Here is a 16,856-nt window from a genome sequence, read left to right on the forward strand (position 1 = left end):
AGAAGCTCTATGGTTTAGACCACAGCGTAGCCACTGTGAAAACAGCGACTGCCTAGGTACATACACGCAGAGAGCCGAACGTTGTCCGAAAACTGCATTTTAATAACAGCTCCTTAAGTTAAACCAGAGGTGAGAACCAGCAGCCTCGGCACCTAGCTTTTTCGCTTTCGATACTGAAACACCCATCCCGACAAATGAACAAATGACGCCCCCCTCCCTTTCCTCTCTGCCCCCCCCCCCGGACCCCCAGACACGAACAACTTCTGTTTCACTTTCCTGACAAATCAGCTCTAGGCACAAATCTAGTGGGAATTCCGTTCACAGTCACCAAACCCACGTCACGATGGAGCCTACGTCAAAACACCAAAATGAATCCGGAAGCCGTCGAGCCGCCGCCCACCCCAACCCTGCTCCCTCTCAGAGTCCGTCAGAAACCGGCCTTCTTCTTTGCGCCGCTCACGGCGGAGGGGCGCGGGGTCTGCCCGCGGGGCCCTGCTTTTCGCAGACTGGAGAGCAGCCTCTGTTTGAAGAACCTCTCGCCGTACTGGAGTCCGTTCAGGTGCCTCAGCGCAGGGGGCATTTCCTCCCGCGAGACGCCCACGTAGACGGGGATGACCTTCGCCCCCTCCCGGTGCACCGCGTGGTCGAGGTTCCACTCTGCCACCCGCCGGCACCAGGGGTCGGCCACCGAGCGGGGCGTCAGGAGGAGGATGGCCACGCGGCTCGCCTGGATGACCTCGCCCACCGCGGAGAGCTCCGGCCGCCCCGCCACGTGGTCCTGGTGCTCCACGTACCCTCGGAAGCCGTGCTCTGCCAGGAGCTGGCAGATGGCGGTGGCGACGGCGTCGTCATCCAGGCAGTACCAGAGGGAGTAGTCGTAACGGGGCAAGGGGGTTGTCATGGCCGAAGTGACGCAAAAATGCGGGGGGACGAAGAAAAACGGCAAAAATAATAGCGGGCTAACCCTCCCTGTTCGCCCAGCCCCTACCCTCAAAAGTCCACCTGTCCCAGCTTAGAAGGGAGAGCTCCCGACGGTAACAGCTTGCCTTAAGTCTGTGCGGACGAAATGAAAGAAGGCCCCGGAAGGGAGAGCGGATGTCATGAAATCTGGGGAGGCAAACCGCGCCGTCGTCAAGGCGGCGCGGAACGGGGCAACTGCTTTGGCACACATTCACAAGACCGAGCACACAGACAGTGTTTGAGTGGCGTAGCTTATGCATGCTGGAGCCGCCGCTGTCAGCGGAGGCGCGATACGGGCCGGCCGCTCGGGGCGCTTGGTCGCTGGCCTGCCTCCCGGAGCGGGCGTCATCTCACAAGGCTCTCTGCTTCATCTCCAAGATGCCCTGCTCTAGAGTCGCTCCGGCCAGCTTGAGCTCCTCACACTTCTCCTTCAGCAGGCTGCAGGCCATCTGGAGGCGGTGGTTCATTTCCACGTATGACTGGGTCAGCCGGTAGAGGCGCTCGCGCTTGGCCTCAGGGTCTTCGTTCTTGGTTGGGGAGGGCAAATCTGAGCGCAGGTGGAGGGGGAGAGAGAGAGAGAGGTAAAACAATGGAGGCGTGCTTTTCCAGGGCGGATGAAAATCAATGATTTTTAAAACGAAAAGGAGAAGGTGGATTTCTTGCATGGGACTCGAACCCACAAGCCTGGGACTAAGAGTTTCATCAACAATAATAACATCATTGGTATGGCTGTGACTACAATTGTTATTGCTATAAAAGGTAAAGGTGACAGTAAGAGCTGTTTGACAGTGGAATCTGCTGCCAAGGAGTGTGGTGGAGTCTCCTTCTTTGGAGGTCTTTAAGCAGAGGCTTGACAACCATATGTCAGGAGTGCTCTGGTGGTGTTTCCTGCTTAGCAGGGGGTTGGACTCGATGGCCCTTGTGGTCTCTTCCAACTCTAGGATTCTATGATTCTATTCTATGATTCTATTCTAGGTAAAGGGACCCCTGACCATTAGCGAGAGTCAAAGCGCGTCTGTATTTTAGAATTGCTAGGTGATGCAGATAGGGTGCTGGAGAGTCGAAATGGGAAGGTGGAAAACAGTCATGCCATGGGCAAAATTTCCTTATTGTGGCCAAGTTGTTCTGACGCTCAATATCATTTAAAGGCTCAATATCCCTTTACCCTTTAAAAGGACCCCTGACCATTAGGTCCAGTTGTGGCCGACTCTGGGGTTGCGGCGCTCATCTCGCTTTACTGGCCGAGGGAGCCGGCGTACAGCTTCCGGGTCATGTGGCCAGCAGGACTAAGCCGCTTCTGGCGAACCAGAGCAGCGCACGGAAACGCCATTTACCTTCCCGCCGGAGCGGTACCTATTTATCTCCTTGCACTTTGAGGTGCTTTCAAACTGCTAGGTTGGCAGGAGCAGGAACCGAGCAATGGGAGCTCACCCCGTCATCGCAGGGATTCGAACCGCCGACCTTCTGATCGGCAAGTCCTAGGGTTTGTGGTTTAACCCACAGCACCACCCGCATCCCTGTATATTACTATACAGGGCGGATAAAAATCAATGATTTTAAATGATTTTATTTTAAAAAAGTTATCTACGTCAGATTTTTACAATAAAATGGCTTCTGGCAGTAAAATCTTTCTAAAGCTTTTCTGTTTCAATTACATTATAGTCCAAAGGCTATTCATCAGGAAATAAGGATTTGTTTTAAGTTTTCCATGTGTGCTAAAACTCAGGTTTTTTTCCCAATTGTTTAACCACATCAGTTAACAAACATGGATACATATGCTATAATGTTATTGCTTTACTTAAACAAATTGTTTAAATTGTTATTAAGGAAATGATTTCCCACCCTCTCCTTCCAATAAAGTACAGCAGAAAAGTTGTCCAAATATAAACATTTATCTCCTTACACCTCACAATCATTTCGTAATTATCGGTCTATGTATTTCTAATAGTATAACCAAATCAATAACTTTTGATATAGCTGTAAAAACTACTCTGGACATTTATCATTCCAAAAACGAAACCTTCCTCTGGTTGTAAATATTAAGATTATGCCAGCAAAAATGAGTCCTTCTACAAAAAAAAGATTTAAATCAAGTCTTACTGACTAGTGATTTAAATCGTGATTTAAATCAAATTCAACCTGTAGCTTTCCATGCAAGAAGCTCCAAGGTTCAAACTCCAGGAGCTCCCCACCTGAAACCCTGGAGATCTGCTTCCGGTCAGTGTAGGCAGTAAATCACACTGTGCATAATAAAGAGTTAAGTCTTTATTAGCCAGGACAGGTTCTGCCCAGACTTGGCCGGGTGTCAGGCCTGATGAGTATAGTAGCTTCATCCCCACAATAGGTAAAGGTAAAGGGACCCCTGACCATTAGGTCCAGTCGTGGCCGACTCTGGGGTTGCGGCGCTCATCTCGCTTTACTGGCCGAGGGAGCCGGCGTACAGCTTCCGGGTCATGTGGCCAGCAGGACTAAGCCACTTCAGGAGCAGCGCACAGAAACGCCGTTTACCTTCCCGCTGGAGTGGTACCTATTTATCTACTTGCACTTGATGTGCTTTCAAACTGCTAGGTGGGCAGGAGCAGGGACCGAGCAACGGGAGCTCACCCTGTCGCGAGGATTCGAACTGCCAACCTTCTGATCGGCAGGTCCTAGGATCTGTGGTTTAACCCACAACGCGACCATCCCCACAGTATCAGCTGCTAAAACTAAAACTGCCCATCTCCTCACAGCTGTCTAAGTCTCCTCCTCTCCAGGGTTTCCCCCAAAGCAATCTGAGACTGAGCTTGGGGGTCTTGCCTTTGCTCCTAACTCTTCATGCCTCTCTTGGTTTTGAGAGGCAAGGCACGTGAATGAGCCCCATGGGGAAAGGGGGGAAAGGGGGCTCCGGTTACCTTCGCTGGGCTCGGCCAGGAGGACGAAGACGGGGTCGTTGGGCTGGGCGCGCTGCACATCTTCGAGAATCTGCTCCGTGCTGGGGGGGTCGGGGCGTGAGGGCAGCACCACTCGCTTCTTGGCCTTGGAGGTCATTGCTCAGAAACAGCTGCCAGGGGGCACTGGAGGGAGAGAAAGGAGGGGTGGGGATCAGAGGGGGCGCTTGGAGAGAGACGAGGGTCCCAGGGGATCCCAGGAGGTCGTTCGGAGCAAGGCCGTAGCTCACCGGTAGAGCGCCTGTTGCAAGTTTAACAAATTAAGTACTTAACCCGAGGTACCACTGTGTTAAAAACACGATAAAACATCAAACATCAAAAACTTCCCTAAACAGGGCTGCCTTCAGATGTCTTCTAAAAGTCTTGATGCAGTGGTACCTCTGGTTAAGAACTTAATTCGTTCCGGAGGTCCGTTCTTAACCTGAAACAGTTCTTAACCTGAAGCACCACTTTAGCTAATGGGGCCTCCCGCTGCTGCCACGCCGCCAGAGCACGATTTCTGTTTTCATCCTGAAGCAAAGTACTATTTCTGGGTTAGCGGAGTCTGTAACCTGAAGCGCCTGTAACCTGAAGCATCTGTAACCCAGGGTACCAGTATAGCATCACCACCAGCCAATCAGCCAATGGGAGCCATAGCCCTGCAATATTTACAGCCCCACCGATTCCTGATCTAAAGATATTTTGTTGCCTGGCATTGTTCGATCAAATGCAAATTTAATCTAAAGCAACTGGGGGCTGCAACTCCCGGTAATTTATTTCCAGATGGAGGGGAAGGCCTCTTCTCTGCTTCCCATAGTCCTATTTTATTGAGGACCATAGAACAGGGCTCATTTGAACAGGAGCTGCCGAGTCACAGAATCATAGAGTTCGGAGGGACCCCCTGGGTCATCTAGACCAACCCCCTGCAATGCAGGAATCTTCTGCCCAACTTGAACCCAGAACCCTGAAATTCAGAGTCTGGTGCTCTGCCGACTGAGCTGTCCCAGCTTCTTTTTATTTTTATTTCATTTTTAGAAGGGCGACAGCTCAGGGGGCAGAGCTTCTGCAAAGTCCCAGATTCAATCAATTTCCAGGTTAAGGCTGGAGGGCTGCTGCCAGTCAGTGTAAGACAAGCCAGAAGGATCAACCATCGGATTCAGCTTCCCATTTAAACCATCGCCTGATTCGGAGCCCCATGAGGACTGGAATCTTACTTTTTTAAAAAATCAAATAAATGAAAGTGTGTAGCATCGGTTTTGCATGCAGAAAGTCGCAGGTTTAATCCCCCCCCCAATGCCATGGGATCTCTAGGTCGGAGGGGGAAAGACCCCCTTCCTGAAACCGCTGCCATTCAGTGACTTGGATAACCCCCTCACTTAATTAAAACAACAAAATTTGCAGTGGTCAACCAGAGTTTCCAGAAAAATCAAGCCAAAGGAAGTATTTTCTGCAGTGGTCTTATTTCCGTTAAAAACAAAAACTGGAAGGAATCTTAACTTTCCCCCTTATCGGCATGGTGGGTAAAGAGCTGGACCAAATTGCCAAATCTCTCCCCCACTGCCATCCTCACTCTGGCAAGCCTTCTCCCCATAACCTGCCCCCCCCCCCCCGCAAATCCTTTCCTCTCAGTCCCTCTCTGACCAGCCTCTCAGCATGCAAATCCACCGTGCGCTGCCCTAATAATCCTTCCGCAGAACCGCAGTTGAATTAAATTTGTGGATTCATGATGGGTGTGTGTGTCTGTTGCTATATTTTGGGTGGAAAGGGATTTTCTCGGGGGGGGGGAAGGAAGGAGAGGACAGTTGTAGGGATAAATCCTATCTTCTTTTCTTTCCAAAAAAATTCTCCGGTTCCCCCACACCCTCCCCCCCAGGATGGTTAGAAAGGACAGCCCATTCATCCGAAAGGGGTTCGAGAACATTCAGTCACAGCTCTGCAGTGTCTGTGCGAAGAAGGGGCTCGATGCAAGACGCGTACGGGGGGGGGGGGGAGAGATCAGGGATATATATATATATGGAAGAAAAAGAAGAGAGAATATAACCGTTCTGCAGATACCACACCCACCACCCTTTCTGCAATTTCCAGCTCTGGGTAAAACTGCAGCCTCTATTTTCTGTCCATCGCAAAGCAAGACTCATTTCTGGTCCGTCCGTGTCCCCCCCATCACTAAAACCGCCCCCCTAACCAACATTGCTTTTCTTCACACACCCCAGGGGGCTATTTTTCCTGTTCTTTACACTCCCCCCACCACAAAAAACCCCTCAATTTTCACCACCCAGCCCCGATTATGACATCTCACCTCTCCCATCTCCATCATCTCCATCAAGACCTTTCCTGCTTCGACGCCAAACCCCCACCACCAGGTTTTCTCTGTACCTAATTCCCCCCCCCCACTCCAAGTTTCTCTTCCCCCTCTCCCCAGATTCCTCCCACTTCCCCCCCAATACACACAAGTCACCCCACCTAGGCGCTGTCAAACACACGCCGCCTCCCGTCTCTAAGCCTCTCAAGGAACGGCTATTGCAGCTTATTCAGCGCCCCCCCCCAAAAAAACCCCAAACAAACCCACACCTGGCCCTATTAGTTTCCCACCCTCGTTCCTTCAAACAGATCTCTTCCTCCATTGTCCCACCTGCACCCTTCTTTTACAGCCCCCCCCCCAATTCCATTCATCATCTGGGCTCTTTCTGCATCTCCACCTCCAATAAGAAGAAGAAGAAGAAGAAGAAGAAGAAGAAGAAGAAGAAAAGCACCCCACCATCACAAAGGACCTCAGTTATTTCTATCCTTGTTCATTTCGTCCTGGTTCCTCCCCCCCCCCACAAAAAAACCACAATATTCCACCCCATAGCAGCCTTCCCCTGGGTTTCTCTCCTTTTATCAACCCCCCCCCCCCCATGTTATCTAACCATTAGCAGCAACCACAAAAGCCCCCCCCCCGGGGGGGGAAATGCTTTCTGCCTATCCTTCCCCCCCCCCAAAAAAACCACAAATTTTCTCTCCTGTAGCCCTTTGGGGGCACTTGACACGTCGCCCACCCCCCACCCAAGACGAGACCCCACCACAAATAACCATCATAGTTCCTGCCCCCCCCAAAAACCACTCCCACATTTGTGTCTCCCCCCCATAAAAAAACACCCACTTACCTCTTCCCCCCCAAGTAGGACCCATTTTCCTCATCCCTTCTCTGCCCCCCAAGTCAAAAGCCCCCACCCCACATAATTTAAGGCCCCCCCACATATTTGCGACCCCTCAAAAAACCCCATATTATACCCCCCCAAAATAGGACCCATTTCCTTCCTCTTTCTCCCCCCCCCCACAAGTCCACAAAGGTTTAACCCCCCCCAGGTTAACCCCCCCCAAAAAAACCTCCCCCTCCCCCCAGGTAGCCCCCCTTCCTTCCTCACCTGCTCTTCCTCCCTCCTCCTCCTCCTCCTCACCTGAATCCCTCCCTCCCTCCTGGCCCCGCCCCTCCTTTGGGCCCCGCCCACTTCCTCCTGGGGAGGGCAGCGACTTCCGCTTTCCCGCCGCCGCCGCCGCCTCACTTCCGGTGGTCGGGTTGTTTTTCTATGGAGCGAAGCGCCGGCGGAGAGCGGCGCTCTAGTCCTCCGGCGTGCGTCTCTATGGCCTCCGCATCGCCTTCCTCTGTTGCCAAGGCGGGCGAGCTGCGGGCGGGAGCGTAGAGCTAGGAAAGGGGAGAAAAGGGTAGAGGGGTAGGTCTCGCGGCGGAACGGCGAGACCAAATGAGGACGTTGCTCTTCTACAGTTGCCATCAAGAATGATCTATTGCAAATCGGGTTTGTTATCAAAATGCAAGGGGTTTCTCCCCAAATTCAGCTGAAAATGCAACTTTGCTCCTTGCAGACAGCTGGAAGTCTGCGCCTTTCGATAATAAACCTGATATACGATACGATATACGATATCTTTATTGTCATTGTCCCATACAGAACAATGAAATTGAAAAACTACATAAAACATTCAAAAACTCCTAAAAACTCTGAAACCCCATTTTAAAATACACTATACTATACCATAAAACCCCTAAAAAACTCTGAAACCCCATTTTAAAATACACTACACTATACTATAAAATACACTATACTATACACTATACACTATACACTATACTATAAAGGTAAAGGTACCCCTGCCCGTACGGGCCAGTCGTGTCCGACTCTAGGGTTGTGCGCCCATCTCACTCAAGAGGCCGGGGGCCAGCGCTGTCCGGAGACACTTCCGGGTCACGTGGCCAGCGTGACATCGCTGCTCTGACGAGCCAGAGCCGCACACAGAACGCCGTTTACCTTCCCGCTAGTAAGCGGTCCCTATTTATCTACTTACACCCGGGGGTGCTTTCGATCTGCTAGGTGGGCAGGCGCTGGGACCGAGCAATGGGAGCGCACCCCGCTGCGGGGATTCGAACCACCGACCTTTCGATCAGCAAGCCCTAGGCGCTAAGGCTTTTACCCACAGCACCACCCACAGCACTATAGAGACCCCTTATGCTGCGTTTAGATCCAGAATTGCATTTGTGTAGAAACTGTTTCTGATTCGCAAAGGGGGGATAAGTTTGGATCATTTTTGAGGCAACTGTATGTGAAAAATATTGGATGTATATCTGTGTATTCTGTATATTTGATTGACATGTTTGAAATGTCTGGGGAAACCCATGTCGAAAGCGATGATTCTTTGAGCAAATTTCCTAAAAAAGCCCAGGGACTTTAGGCATTCTGACGATTAGCATCCCTTTACGTGACAGCAGCAGCCAGAATGCTAACAGCAAAATACTGGAAGAGTGATTGAATACCTACAAAAGCTGAGCGGCAACTAAAGTTATGAGAGTACCTTGAACTGGCCAAAATGACAGAATTAATAAGAGATCACTCAGGTGATAAGGTAAAAAGAGGAATGGGATTGCTTAAAAAATTATCTGAAAAGATTTGGTACTTGCTTGTGCTTACGAATAATTTCACAGACATAATGCGGGGGGGGGGGGCTGATTTCAATAAATGAACACAGAATACTTGTTATGTAAGAGAAGTGTTGAACCCGCAAAGAGATATGAGGGAAGTCAATTAATATAGGAGGGATTCAAACCAGTTTTCCGGAGCAGAAAGAAAAAAACCGGAAAGAAAGAAAGAAAAAGAAGGAATGAAAATGCATATTTAAATTAATATTTAAATTAATGTTTATATCCTTTGATTAACTTGGCATATTTGTATTTGACAAATTCTTTTTTGTCTTTTTATATCTTTATTTTTCTATGTATCATTTCTTTTATTTATGGATATCTGGACGTAATGTTTAATTTATGTTTCTTTCCTGTGATTTCTAAAAAATGCAATAAAGTAATTTAAAAGAAGAAGAGGGAGATCACAGGGACTACCCTGCAGGGTTGAGGTTTTTATTGGCCAACTTTTACACCAGAGGGAGACATAAAAATAGAAAACAAGGTCCTTTCCCAGAAACCAACCGCTGCTTTCACAGCTCTCCGCATCAAAACGACCGGACCTTCTTGAGTTTGTTTTCCTGCCAAACGTTCAGCTTTCGCAGCTTCCGCCAATATTCGTGAGTCTCCGGATCCATCTCCTCCAACTTCTTGGGGGGCCCGAGATGCATCTGAAAAAGCCTGGAAAGCGTGATAGGAATTTTGAGGTCTTAGATATATGGCAATGTTCATAACCGCACGTACATAGATCAGCACAGGAAGACCGACCGGAAGCCATTTTGATTCTTAAACTGAGCAAATGTTTTCTCTGCAAGGTCAAAGTGGGAAATCTCCCATTGTCTCTTTCCTCACAAATCTTCTCTTAAGGGTATGTCTGTGTTTGAATAGGGTGTGAGCCTGTGACCTGGCCCAGGAACTAAGTATTTATCACTACAAAAGACTGGCCGGGCTCCCCAGGAAATTCAATCAAGTGACCTGCCAGACAGGAGATAAACAAGGACAGGAGAAAAACAACATTCAAATTTCTGCTGTAGACCGCCTTTTCTGTGATGTAGGTGTGATGTATCTGAGGGGTGGTCTTAGGTTACACCCCTTCTGTGATGTATGTATGATGTTTCTGGGGGTGGTCTTGATCTAAAGGTAAAGGTAAAGGTACCCCTGCCCGTACGGACAAGTCGTGTCCGACTCGGGTTGTGCGCCCATCTCACTTAAGAGGCCGGGGGCCAGCGCTGTCCGCAGACACTTCCAGGTCACGTGGCCAGCGTGACAAGCTGCATCTGGCGAGCCAGCGCAGCACACGGAAATGCCATTTACCTTCCCGCTAGTAAGCAGTCCCTATTTATCTATTTGCACTTTGACGTGCTTTCGAACTGCTAGGTTGGCAGGCGCTGGGACCGAGCAACGGGAGTGCACCCCGCCGCGGGGATTTGAACCGCCGACCTGACGATCGGCAAATCCTAGGCGCTGAGGTTTTACCCACAGCGCCACCCGCGTCCCCTGATCTACAGGGTGGCAATTTCAAAAGTCTTTATAAGGTCTTGCATGCCATTTTTCTGGGTCCCTCCTCTCTCCTGCAGGTGAGGGGAGCACCCTGTTGCAACAGATCAATAAAGGCCAAGGCTACAGGCTGCTGTTTCGCTCCAAGTTATCCTGGTTGGTGTCTTTGTTTTTGTCCAAGGGAGCCCTCAGATTTTTTCCGTTAACAAAGGGAAAAGTGATGGGGTGAGCAGAGAAATTGGGAGAGGGAATTGCGAGAGCCAGCCTGCCGTGACGGTAGAGAGTGCCTCATTGCACCTAGAGGCTAATCTTCCCTCGGCAGAATGACGGATCTGGCGCAGGACACTTAACTATTGGCTTCACCTAAACTCAAATCCCTCCAGTCTAATATCCCTAGTGCTGCAAGATCCCAAAAACACCTGGACTGAAATTGTCCATCAAAAACTTCACTGTTGTGGTTTATCCCCACAACAGTTACTTACTTTGGGTTTTAGTAAAGCAAACAGTCTAATTTGTCAGCGCCTAAATGATATTGGAGGGACGCAGGTGGCGTTGTGGGTTAAACCACAGAGCCTAGGACTTGCTGATCAGAAGGTCAGCGGTTTGAATCCCCGCAATGACGGGGTGAGCTCCCGTTGCTCGGTCCCTGCTCCTGCCAACCTAGCAGTTCGAAAGCACCTCAAAGTGGAAGTAGATAAATAGGTACCACTCCGGCGGGAAGGTAAACGGCATTTTCATGCGCTGCTCTGGTTCGGCAGAAGCGGCTTCGTCCTGCTGGCCACATGACTGGAAGCTGTACGCCTGCTCCCTTAGCCTGTAAAGCGAGATGAGCGCCACAACCCCAGAGTCGGCCACGACTGGACCTAATGGTCAGGGGTCCTTTTAAAGGGTAAAGGGATATTGAGCCTTTAAATGATATTGAGCGTCAGAACAACTTGGCCACAATAAGGAAATTTTGCCCATGGCATGACTGTTTTCCACCTTCCCATTTCGACTCCCCAGCACCCTATCTGCATCACCTAGCAATTCTAAAATACAGACACGCTTTGACTCTCGCGAGATTAAATGTCTTGCCCTCAGCTGTTCTTGAGGGACGATTCCAACAGATTCCACACGACAGACATCCCTGCGGAGATGGCAGTCCCGAATCGGTGGCACATGCCCTTCTGGCTTGCCCTCTTGATAAAGACTTGAGGAATGAGATTATCACCCCTCTTTTATCGTCCCAGTGTCCTTTCTCTTGACAGATCAAGTTGAGCAGGTGACGGCAAAGGTGGCAAGGTTTGTCGCTGGGGCAATCAGAATAAGGTCCACTATTTGACTATTGATTCAAAACCCTTACTTCTATGCTATGGATTCAAGTTAAAAGTAGTTTTGGCTACTGGATATATTTCGGGCATGGGGATGGGGGGGGGCAGAGACCTTTCCGAAAAAGTTGTTCTTCTGATTCAAAACGGGACCCTGAGGTTCCTCAACGCACTGTCCCCGGAATCTCTATCTCGTTGCACACATCCTGTGGACTAGAAACTTGATTTGTTAATTTAAAAAAACCAGATGTCTAAATTTCTACAGAAGGTTGGCTCTTCGTCTGCCGCAAACTCACCATTCCGGATATTCCGAGTCCGGCTTCAAAGCTACTTCCGGGCCTTCCTTGTAGATGTTGACCCCCACGGCGTGGGTGGTGAGGATGGCGGCGTCTTTGCAGACTTCGGGACCCTTCATGTCTTCTTTGGTGGGGCCTTTCCCTCTGAACTTTACACCTGGATGAAAACAGAAAGAGAAGGGAAATGATCCATAATGAACTGGGGGGGGTGGGGGGAATGTTGCCTCCATTGTCCTTGAGGTTGCTGGGAAGGGAGCAATGAGGAGCAGGTCCTAAAACTGGTTGGGAAACAAAATAACTCTATGATACACTGGACAATAGATATAGGACATAATATAGATTTTAATCTCTGGGGGGAACTTTGGAAGAGCGATCTGAAGTCTACAGCATGTTATTCCTTGAAGGAGAAGTACCGGAAAATGATTTCCAGATGGTATTTTACTCTGAGTAGGCTTCCTAAGATGTATAAGACAGAATCGGATATGTGCTGGAGATGCAATGAGAATGGGGGTACGTTCTATCATATGTGGTGGACCTGTAAAAGGGTATTGGGGGGAAAATTCATAATGGATCGGAAAAAAATTAGAATCATAGAGTTGGAAGAGACCACAAGGGCCATCGAGTCCAACCCCCTGCCAAGCAGGAAACACCATCAGAGCACTCCTGACATATGGTTGTCAAGCCTCTGCTTAAAGACCTCCAAAGAAGGAGACTCCACCACACGCCTTGGCAGCAAATTCCACTGTCGGACAGCTCTTACTGTCAGGAAGTTCTTCCTGATGTTTAGGTGGAATCTTCTTTCTTGTAGTTTGGATCCATTGCTCCATGTCCGCTTCTCTGGAGCAGCAGAAAACAACCTTTCTCCCTCCTCTAGGTGACATCCTTTGATATATTTGAACATGGCTATCATATCACCCCTTAACCTCCTCTTCTCCAGGCTAAACATGCCCAGCTCCCTTAGCCGTTCCTCATAAGGCATCGTTTCCAGGCCTTTGACCATTTTGGTTGCCCTCCTCTGGACACGTTCCAGTTTGTCAGTGTCCTCCTTGAACTGTGGTGCCCAGAACTGGACACAGTACTCCAGGTGAGGTCTGACCAGAGCAGAATACAGTGGCACTATTACTTCCCTTGATCTAGATGCTATACTCCTATTGATGCAGCCCAGAATTGCATTGGCTTTTTTAGCTGCCGCGTCACACTGTTGGCTCATGTCAAATTGATTAAAAGCCCCCAAAAACCAGAGTCCTTTTCTGTTGGGGATAATTCAGATGGAAATTCTCAGGTGTCAAAAAAGGCTATTTATGTACGCAACAACTGTGGCCCGTGTTTCGTTAGCCCAAAAATGGAAATGAGGTTCCAAAAATTAGCCCCAAAATGAGCGCAGTGCAGTCTGCCTGCAAATTGGCCAATACAATACAATACATTGTCTACCTGCAACATTGTCTACAGTCTACCTGCAAATTGGCCAATACAATGCAATGCATTGGCCCTCTGACCATGTGCAGAGTTCCCCCAACCAGCCTCCCTTTGCAAAGCCCACCCCCCCCCCCGAGATCCTGGCTTACCGCCGGCCTTCTTGGCGTAGTTACGGAGCCCCGGGCTGGGCCAGAGGTCGCTGCGGGCCGGGGAGAGGCGGAGCACGGCCCGCAGCTGCAAGCCGGAGAGAGCCATGAGTGCGGAGAGGCTGCCCGGGCTCCGCGGAGGCGCACGGAGTCTGCGCGGGAGCCGGAGAGCATCCTGGGAAATGTAGTCCGCTTCTCTGAATTTTTTAAACATTTATCTATTTACTTTTTTTGCAACGCAAAATGCAATTGCGTTGGACCGCCTGTTCCTGATGATGTGGCTTGTTTTACTGATAACATTTTATTAATTTTCAAAAACTAAAAATAAAAATAAAAAGAACATTTTAAAAAAATACAAATTTTTATTTTATTTTATTTTTTGAAGTTTGCACATTGCAATTAGCAGAGACTCTTGGTAATGTGGCTTGTTTTATTGATAAGATTTTATTACTTTCCAAAAAACAAAAAAACAAAAAAACAGTAAAAAAATCATAGAAAAAAAATTTTTTTTTTTGAAGTTGTGATGAACTCTCTTTATATACATACACACACACACACACACACATATATATATGTACACACACACACACATATATGTATGTATGTATATATATGTATGTGTATATATATATATATATATATACACATACACACACACTGCACATTGCAATTAGTAGAGACTCTATAGCCTATAGCTATTTGTATTGGCTGCATAGGGTCATATAATCCAATATCAGAAATACTCAGAGTAGACCTATTGATAAATTCCACCATTAGAAATACTCAAGAGTTAGACCTATTAATGGAGACTCTCAGCCTTAAATTATATTGGCTGCATTTTTTGTTGTTGTTGTTTAGTCGTTTAGTCGTGACCCCCTGGACCAGAGCACGCCAGGCCCTCCTGTCTTCCACTGCCTCCCCCAGTTTGGTCAAACACATGCTGGTAGCTTCGAGAACACTGTCCCACAATCTCATCCTCTGTCGTCCCCTTCTCCTTGCGCCCTCCATCTTTCCCAACAACAGGGCCGCCGAAAGCATATAACACCGGTCTTGAAAGACCTACACTGGCTCCCAGGATGTTTCCGAGCAAAATTCAAAGTATTGGGGCTGACCTTGAAAGCCCCAAATGGCCCAAGTATCCCTGAAGGAGCATCTCCACCTCCATCGTCCAGCCCAGACACATGGGTCCATCTCCCGAGGGCCTTCTGGCAGTTCCCTCCCTGCGAGAAGCGAGGTTACAGGGAACCAGGTAGAGGGCCTTCTCGGTGGTGGTGCCCTCCCTGTGGAACGCCCTCCCGTCAGATGTCAAGGAAATAAACAACTATCTGACTTTTAGAAGACATCTGAAGGCAGCCCTGTTTAGGGAAGGTTTTAATCTTTGGTGTTTCATTGTTGTTTAGTCGTTTAGCCATGTCCGCCTCTTGGTGACCCCCTGGACCAGAGCACGCCAGGCCCTCCTGTCTTCCACTGCCTCCCGCAGTTTGGTCAAACTCATGTTGGTCTCTTCAAGAACACTGTCCCACCATCTCGTCCACCGTCGTCCCCTTCTCCTTGTGCCCTCCATCTTTCCCAACATCAGGGTCTTTTCCAGGGAGTCTTCTCTTCTCATGAGGTGGCCAAAGTCTTGGAGCCTCAGCTTCAGGATCTGTCCTTCCAGTGAGCACTCAAGGCTGATTACCTTCAGAATGGAGAGGTTGAATCTTCTTGCAGTCCATTGGACTCTCAAGAGTCTCCTCCAGCACCAGAATTCAAAAGCATCCATTCTTCGGCGATCAGCCTTCTTTATGGTCCAGCTCTCACTTCCGTACATCACTACTGGGAAAACCAGAGCTTGAACTATACGGACCTTTGTTGGCAAGGTGATGTCTCTGCTTTTTAAGATGCTGTCTAGGTTTGCCATTGCTTTTCTCCCAAGAAGCAGGCGTCTTTTAATTTCGTGGCTGCTGTCACCATCTGCAGTGATCATGGAGCCCAAGAAAGTGAAATCTCTCACTGCCTCCATTTCTTCCCCTTCTGTTTGCCAGGAGGTGATGGGACCAGTGGCCATGATCTTCGTTTTTTTGATGTTAAGCTTCAGACCACATTAAATTCCATGGACAATAACAACACAAAAAACAGCGGCCATTTGTTGTTGACAAAGGACAGCTGGACATATAAAGGGCCCCATTACCTTCAGTAGCTTAGGGTCTCATCAAACCTAAATCCGGCCCTGGAATGGGTTCATGCAGTCCCCGTTAAGTTTCCAACGAGGGAACCTCGCCCTCAGGCTCTAAAAGGGCCCCCATCCGACCCTGTCCTGTGCATTTTCTTCTAAGCAGGACGGTGCAACATTCTGGGTTTGTTCCGATATTTTAAAATTCACAATAAGGATAACGTTCAACTCTGGGTCTTGTTAACGGAAAAATCCGAGGGCTCCCTTGGACAAAAATAAAGACACCAACCAGGATTACTTGGAGCAAAACAGCAGCCTGTAGCCTTGGCCTTTATTGATCTGTTGCAACAGGGTGCTCCCCTCACCTGCAGGAGAGAGGAGGGACCCAGAAAAATGGCATGCAAGACCTTATAAAGACTTTTGAAATTGCCACCCTGTAGATCAAGACCACCCCCAGAAACATCATACATACATCACAGAAGGGGTGTAACCTAAGACCACCCCTCAGATACATCACACCCCTCAGAGACATCACAGAAAAGGCGATCTACAACAGAAATTTGAATGTTGTTTTTCTCCTGTCCTTGTTTATCTCCTGTCTGGCAGGTCACTTGATTGGATTCCCTGGGGAGCCTGGCCAGTCTTTTGTAGTGATAAATACTTAGTTCCTGGGCCAGGTCACAGGCTCACACCCTGTTCAAACACAGACATACCCTTAAGACAGGATTTGTGAAGGAAAAGGCAATGGGGAGGTTTCCCACTTTGACCTTGCAGAGAAAACATTTGCTCAGTTTAGGAATCAAAATGGTTCCAGGTCGGTCTTCCTGTCCTGATCTATGTACGTGCTTGGTTGGTACGCTTATGAATGTTACCATAGATCTAAGACCATAAAACTCCTATTACACTATCCCTGCCGAAAGGAAGGTCTGTTTAGGCGGAGGCCTTTTCCTCGTTGATATTTTGCTGACATATGAAAGACAACGATGCTCCATCATGGATTTTTAAACAGAATCTGATACCCCAGCTCCCTAAAAGGCAACTTGATCTGCTTGCAAAGAGATCTTCCGAAAGCCCGGTGAAAGAAAGCAGGTTAAAGAGGAGAGAGGCGTCTTATTACGACCAGAAAGAGCGCGTGAGAGAGGATTCGCTCCCCGGTTTGATCTTCGAAGCAAATTTCGTCAGAGAGGGAGCTTCTTCAGCCCCAAACCGTCGCAGGGGTATCTTTCTA

The 16,856-nt window shown here is 48.9% G+C and overlaps 3 protein-coding genes across 4 annotated transcripts in view; 1 reads left to right on the forward strand and 2 right to left on the reverse strand.

Annotated features, from left to right (window-relative positions):
* Positions 1 to 81: 81 nt before the first annotated feature.
* On the reverse strand, positions 82 to 7,344 carry LOC310668599 (UPF0449 protein C19orf25). Of its 2 annotated transcripts, XM_083422013.1 has the most exons (3): positions 7,274 to 7,344; positions 3,852 to 4,013; positions 82 to 1,507 (listed from the first exon to the last, which is right to left on the reverse strand). In XM_083422013.1, exons 2-3 carry the CDS (start codon positions 3,985 to 3,987, stop codon positions 1,311 to 1,313), a joined length of 333 nt encoding a protein of 110 aa, XP_083278139.1. In that variant the 5' UTR covers positions 3,988 to 4,013; positions 7,274 to 7,344; the 3' UTR covers positions 82 to 1,310. The 2 variants fall into 2 exon arrangements, with proteins under 2 accessions (XP_083278139.1, XP_083278138.1); XM_083422012.1 differs by lacking the exon at positions 7,274 to 7,344 and having other exon boundaries at positions 3,852 to 4,061.
* A 1,912-nt stretch (positions 7,345 to 9,256) lies between these two features.
* On the reverse strand, positions 9,257 to 13,630 carry MRPL54 (mitochondrial ribosomal protein L54). The gene is made up of 3 exons (XM_083422001.1): positions 13,480 to 13,630; positions 11,915 to 12,071; positions 9,257 to 9,495 (listed from the first exon to the last, which is right to left on the reverse strand). The coding sequence occupies exons 1-3, from the start codon at positions 13,583 to 13,585 to the stop codon at positions 9,363 to 9,365; spliced, it is 396 nt and encodes a 131-aa protein (XP_083278127.1). The 5' UTR covers positions 13,586 to 13,630; the 3' UTR covers positions 9,257 to 9,362.
* Positions 13,631 to 16,417: 2,787 nt separating this feature from the next.
* The window catches only part of GAMT (guanidinoacetate N-methyltransferase), a 230,584-nt gene continuing 230,145 nt past the window's right edge, over positions 16,418 to 16,856 (forward strand). Inside the window, exon 1 of the mRNA XM_083421896.1 lies at positions 16,418 to 16,466. Within this exon, the coding sequence (XP_083278022.1) occupies positions 16,433 to 16,466 (34 nt within the window). The 5' untranslated portion in view covers positions 16,418 to 16,432. The remainder of the gene's footprint in view (positions 16,467 to 16,856) is intronic.

This window comes from Podarcis tiliguerta (genome assembly GCF_965153285.1).
Source record: "Podarcis tiliguerta genome assembly, chromosome: 18".
NCBI lineage: Eukaryota > Metazoa > Chordata > Lepidosauria > Squamata > Lacertidae > Podarcis > Podarcis tiliguerta.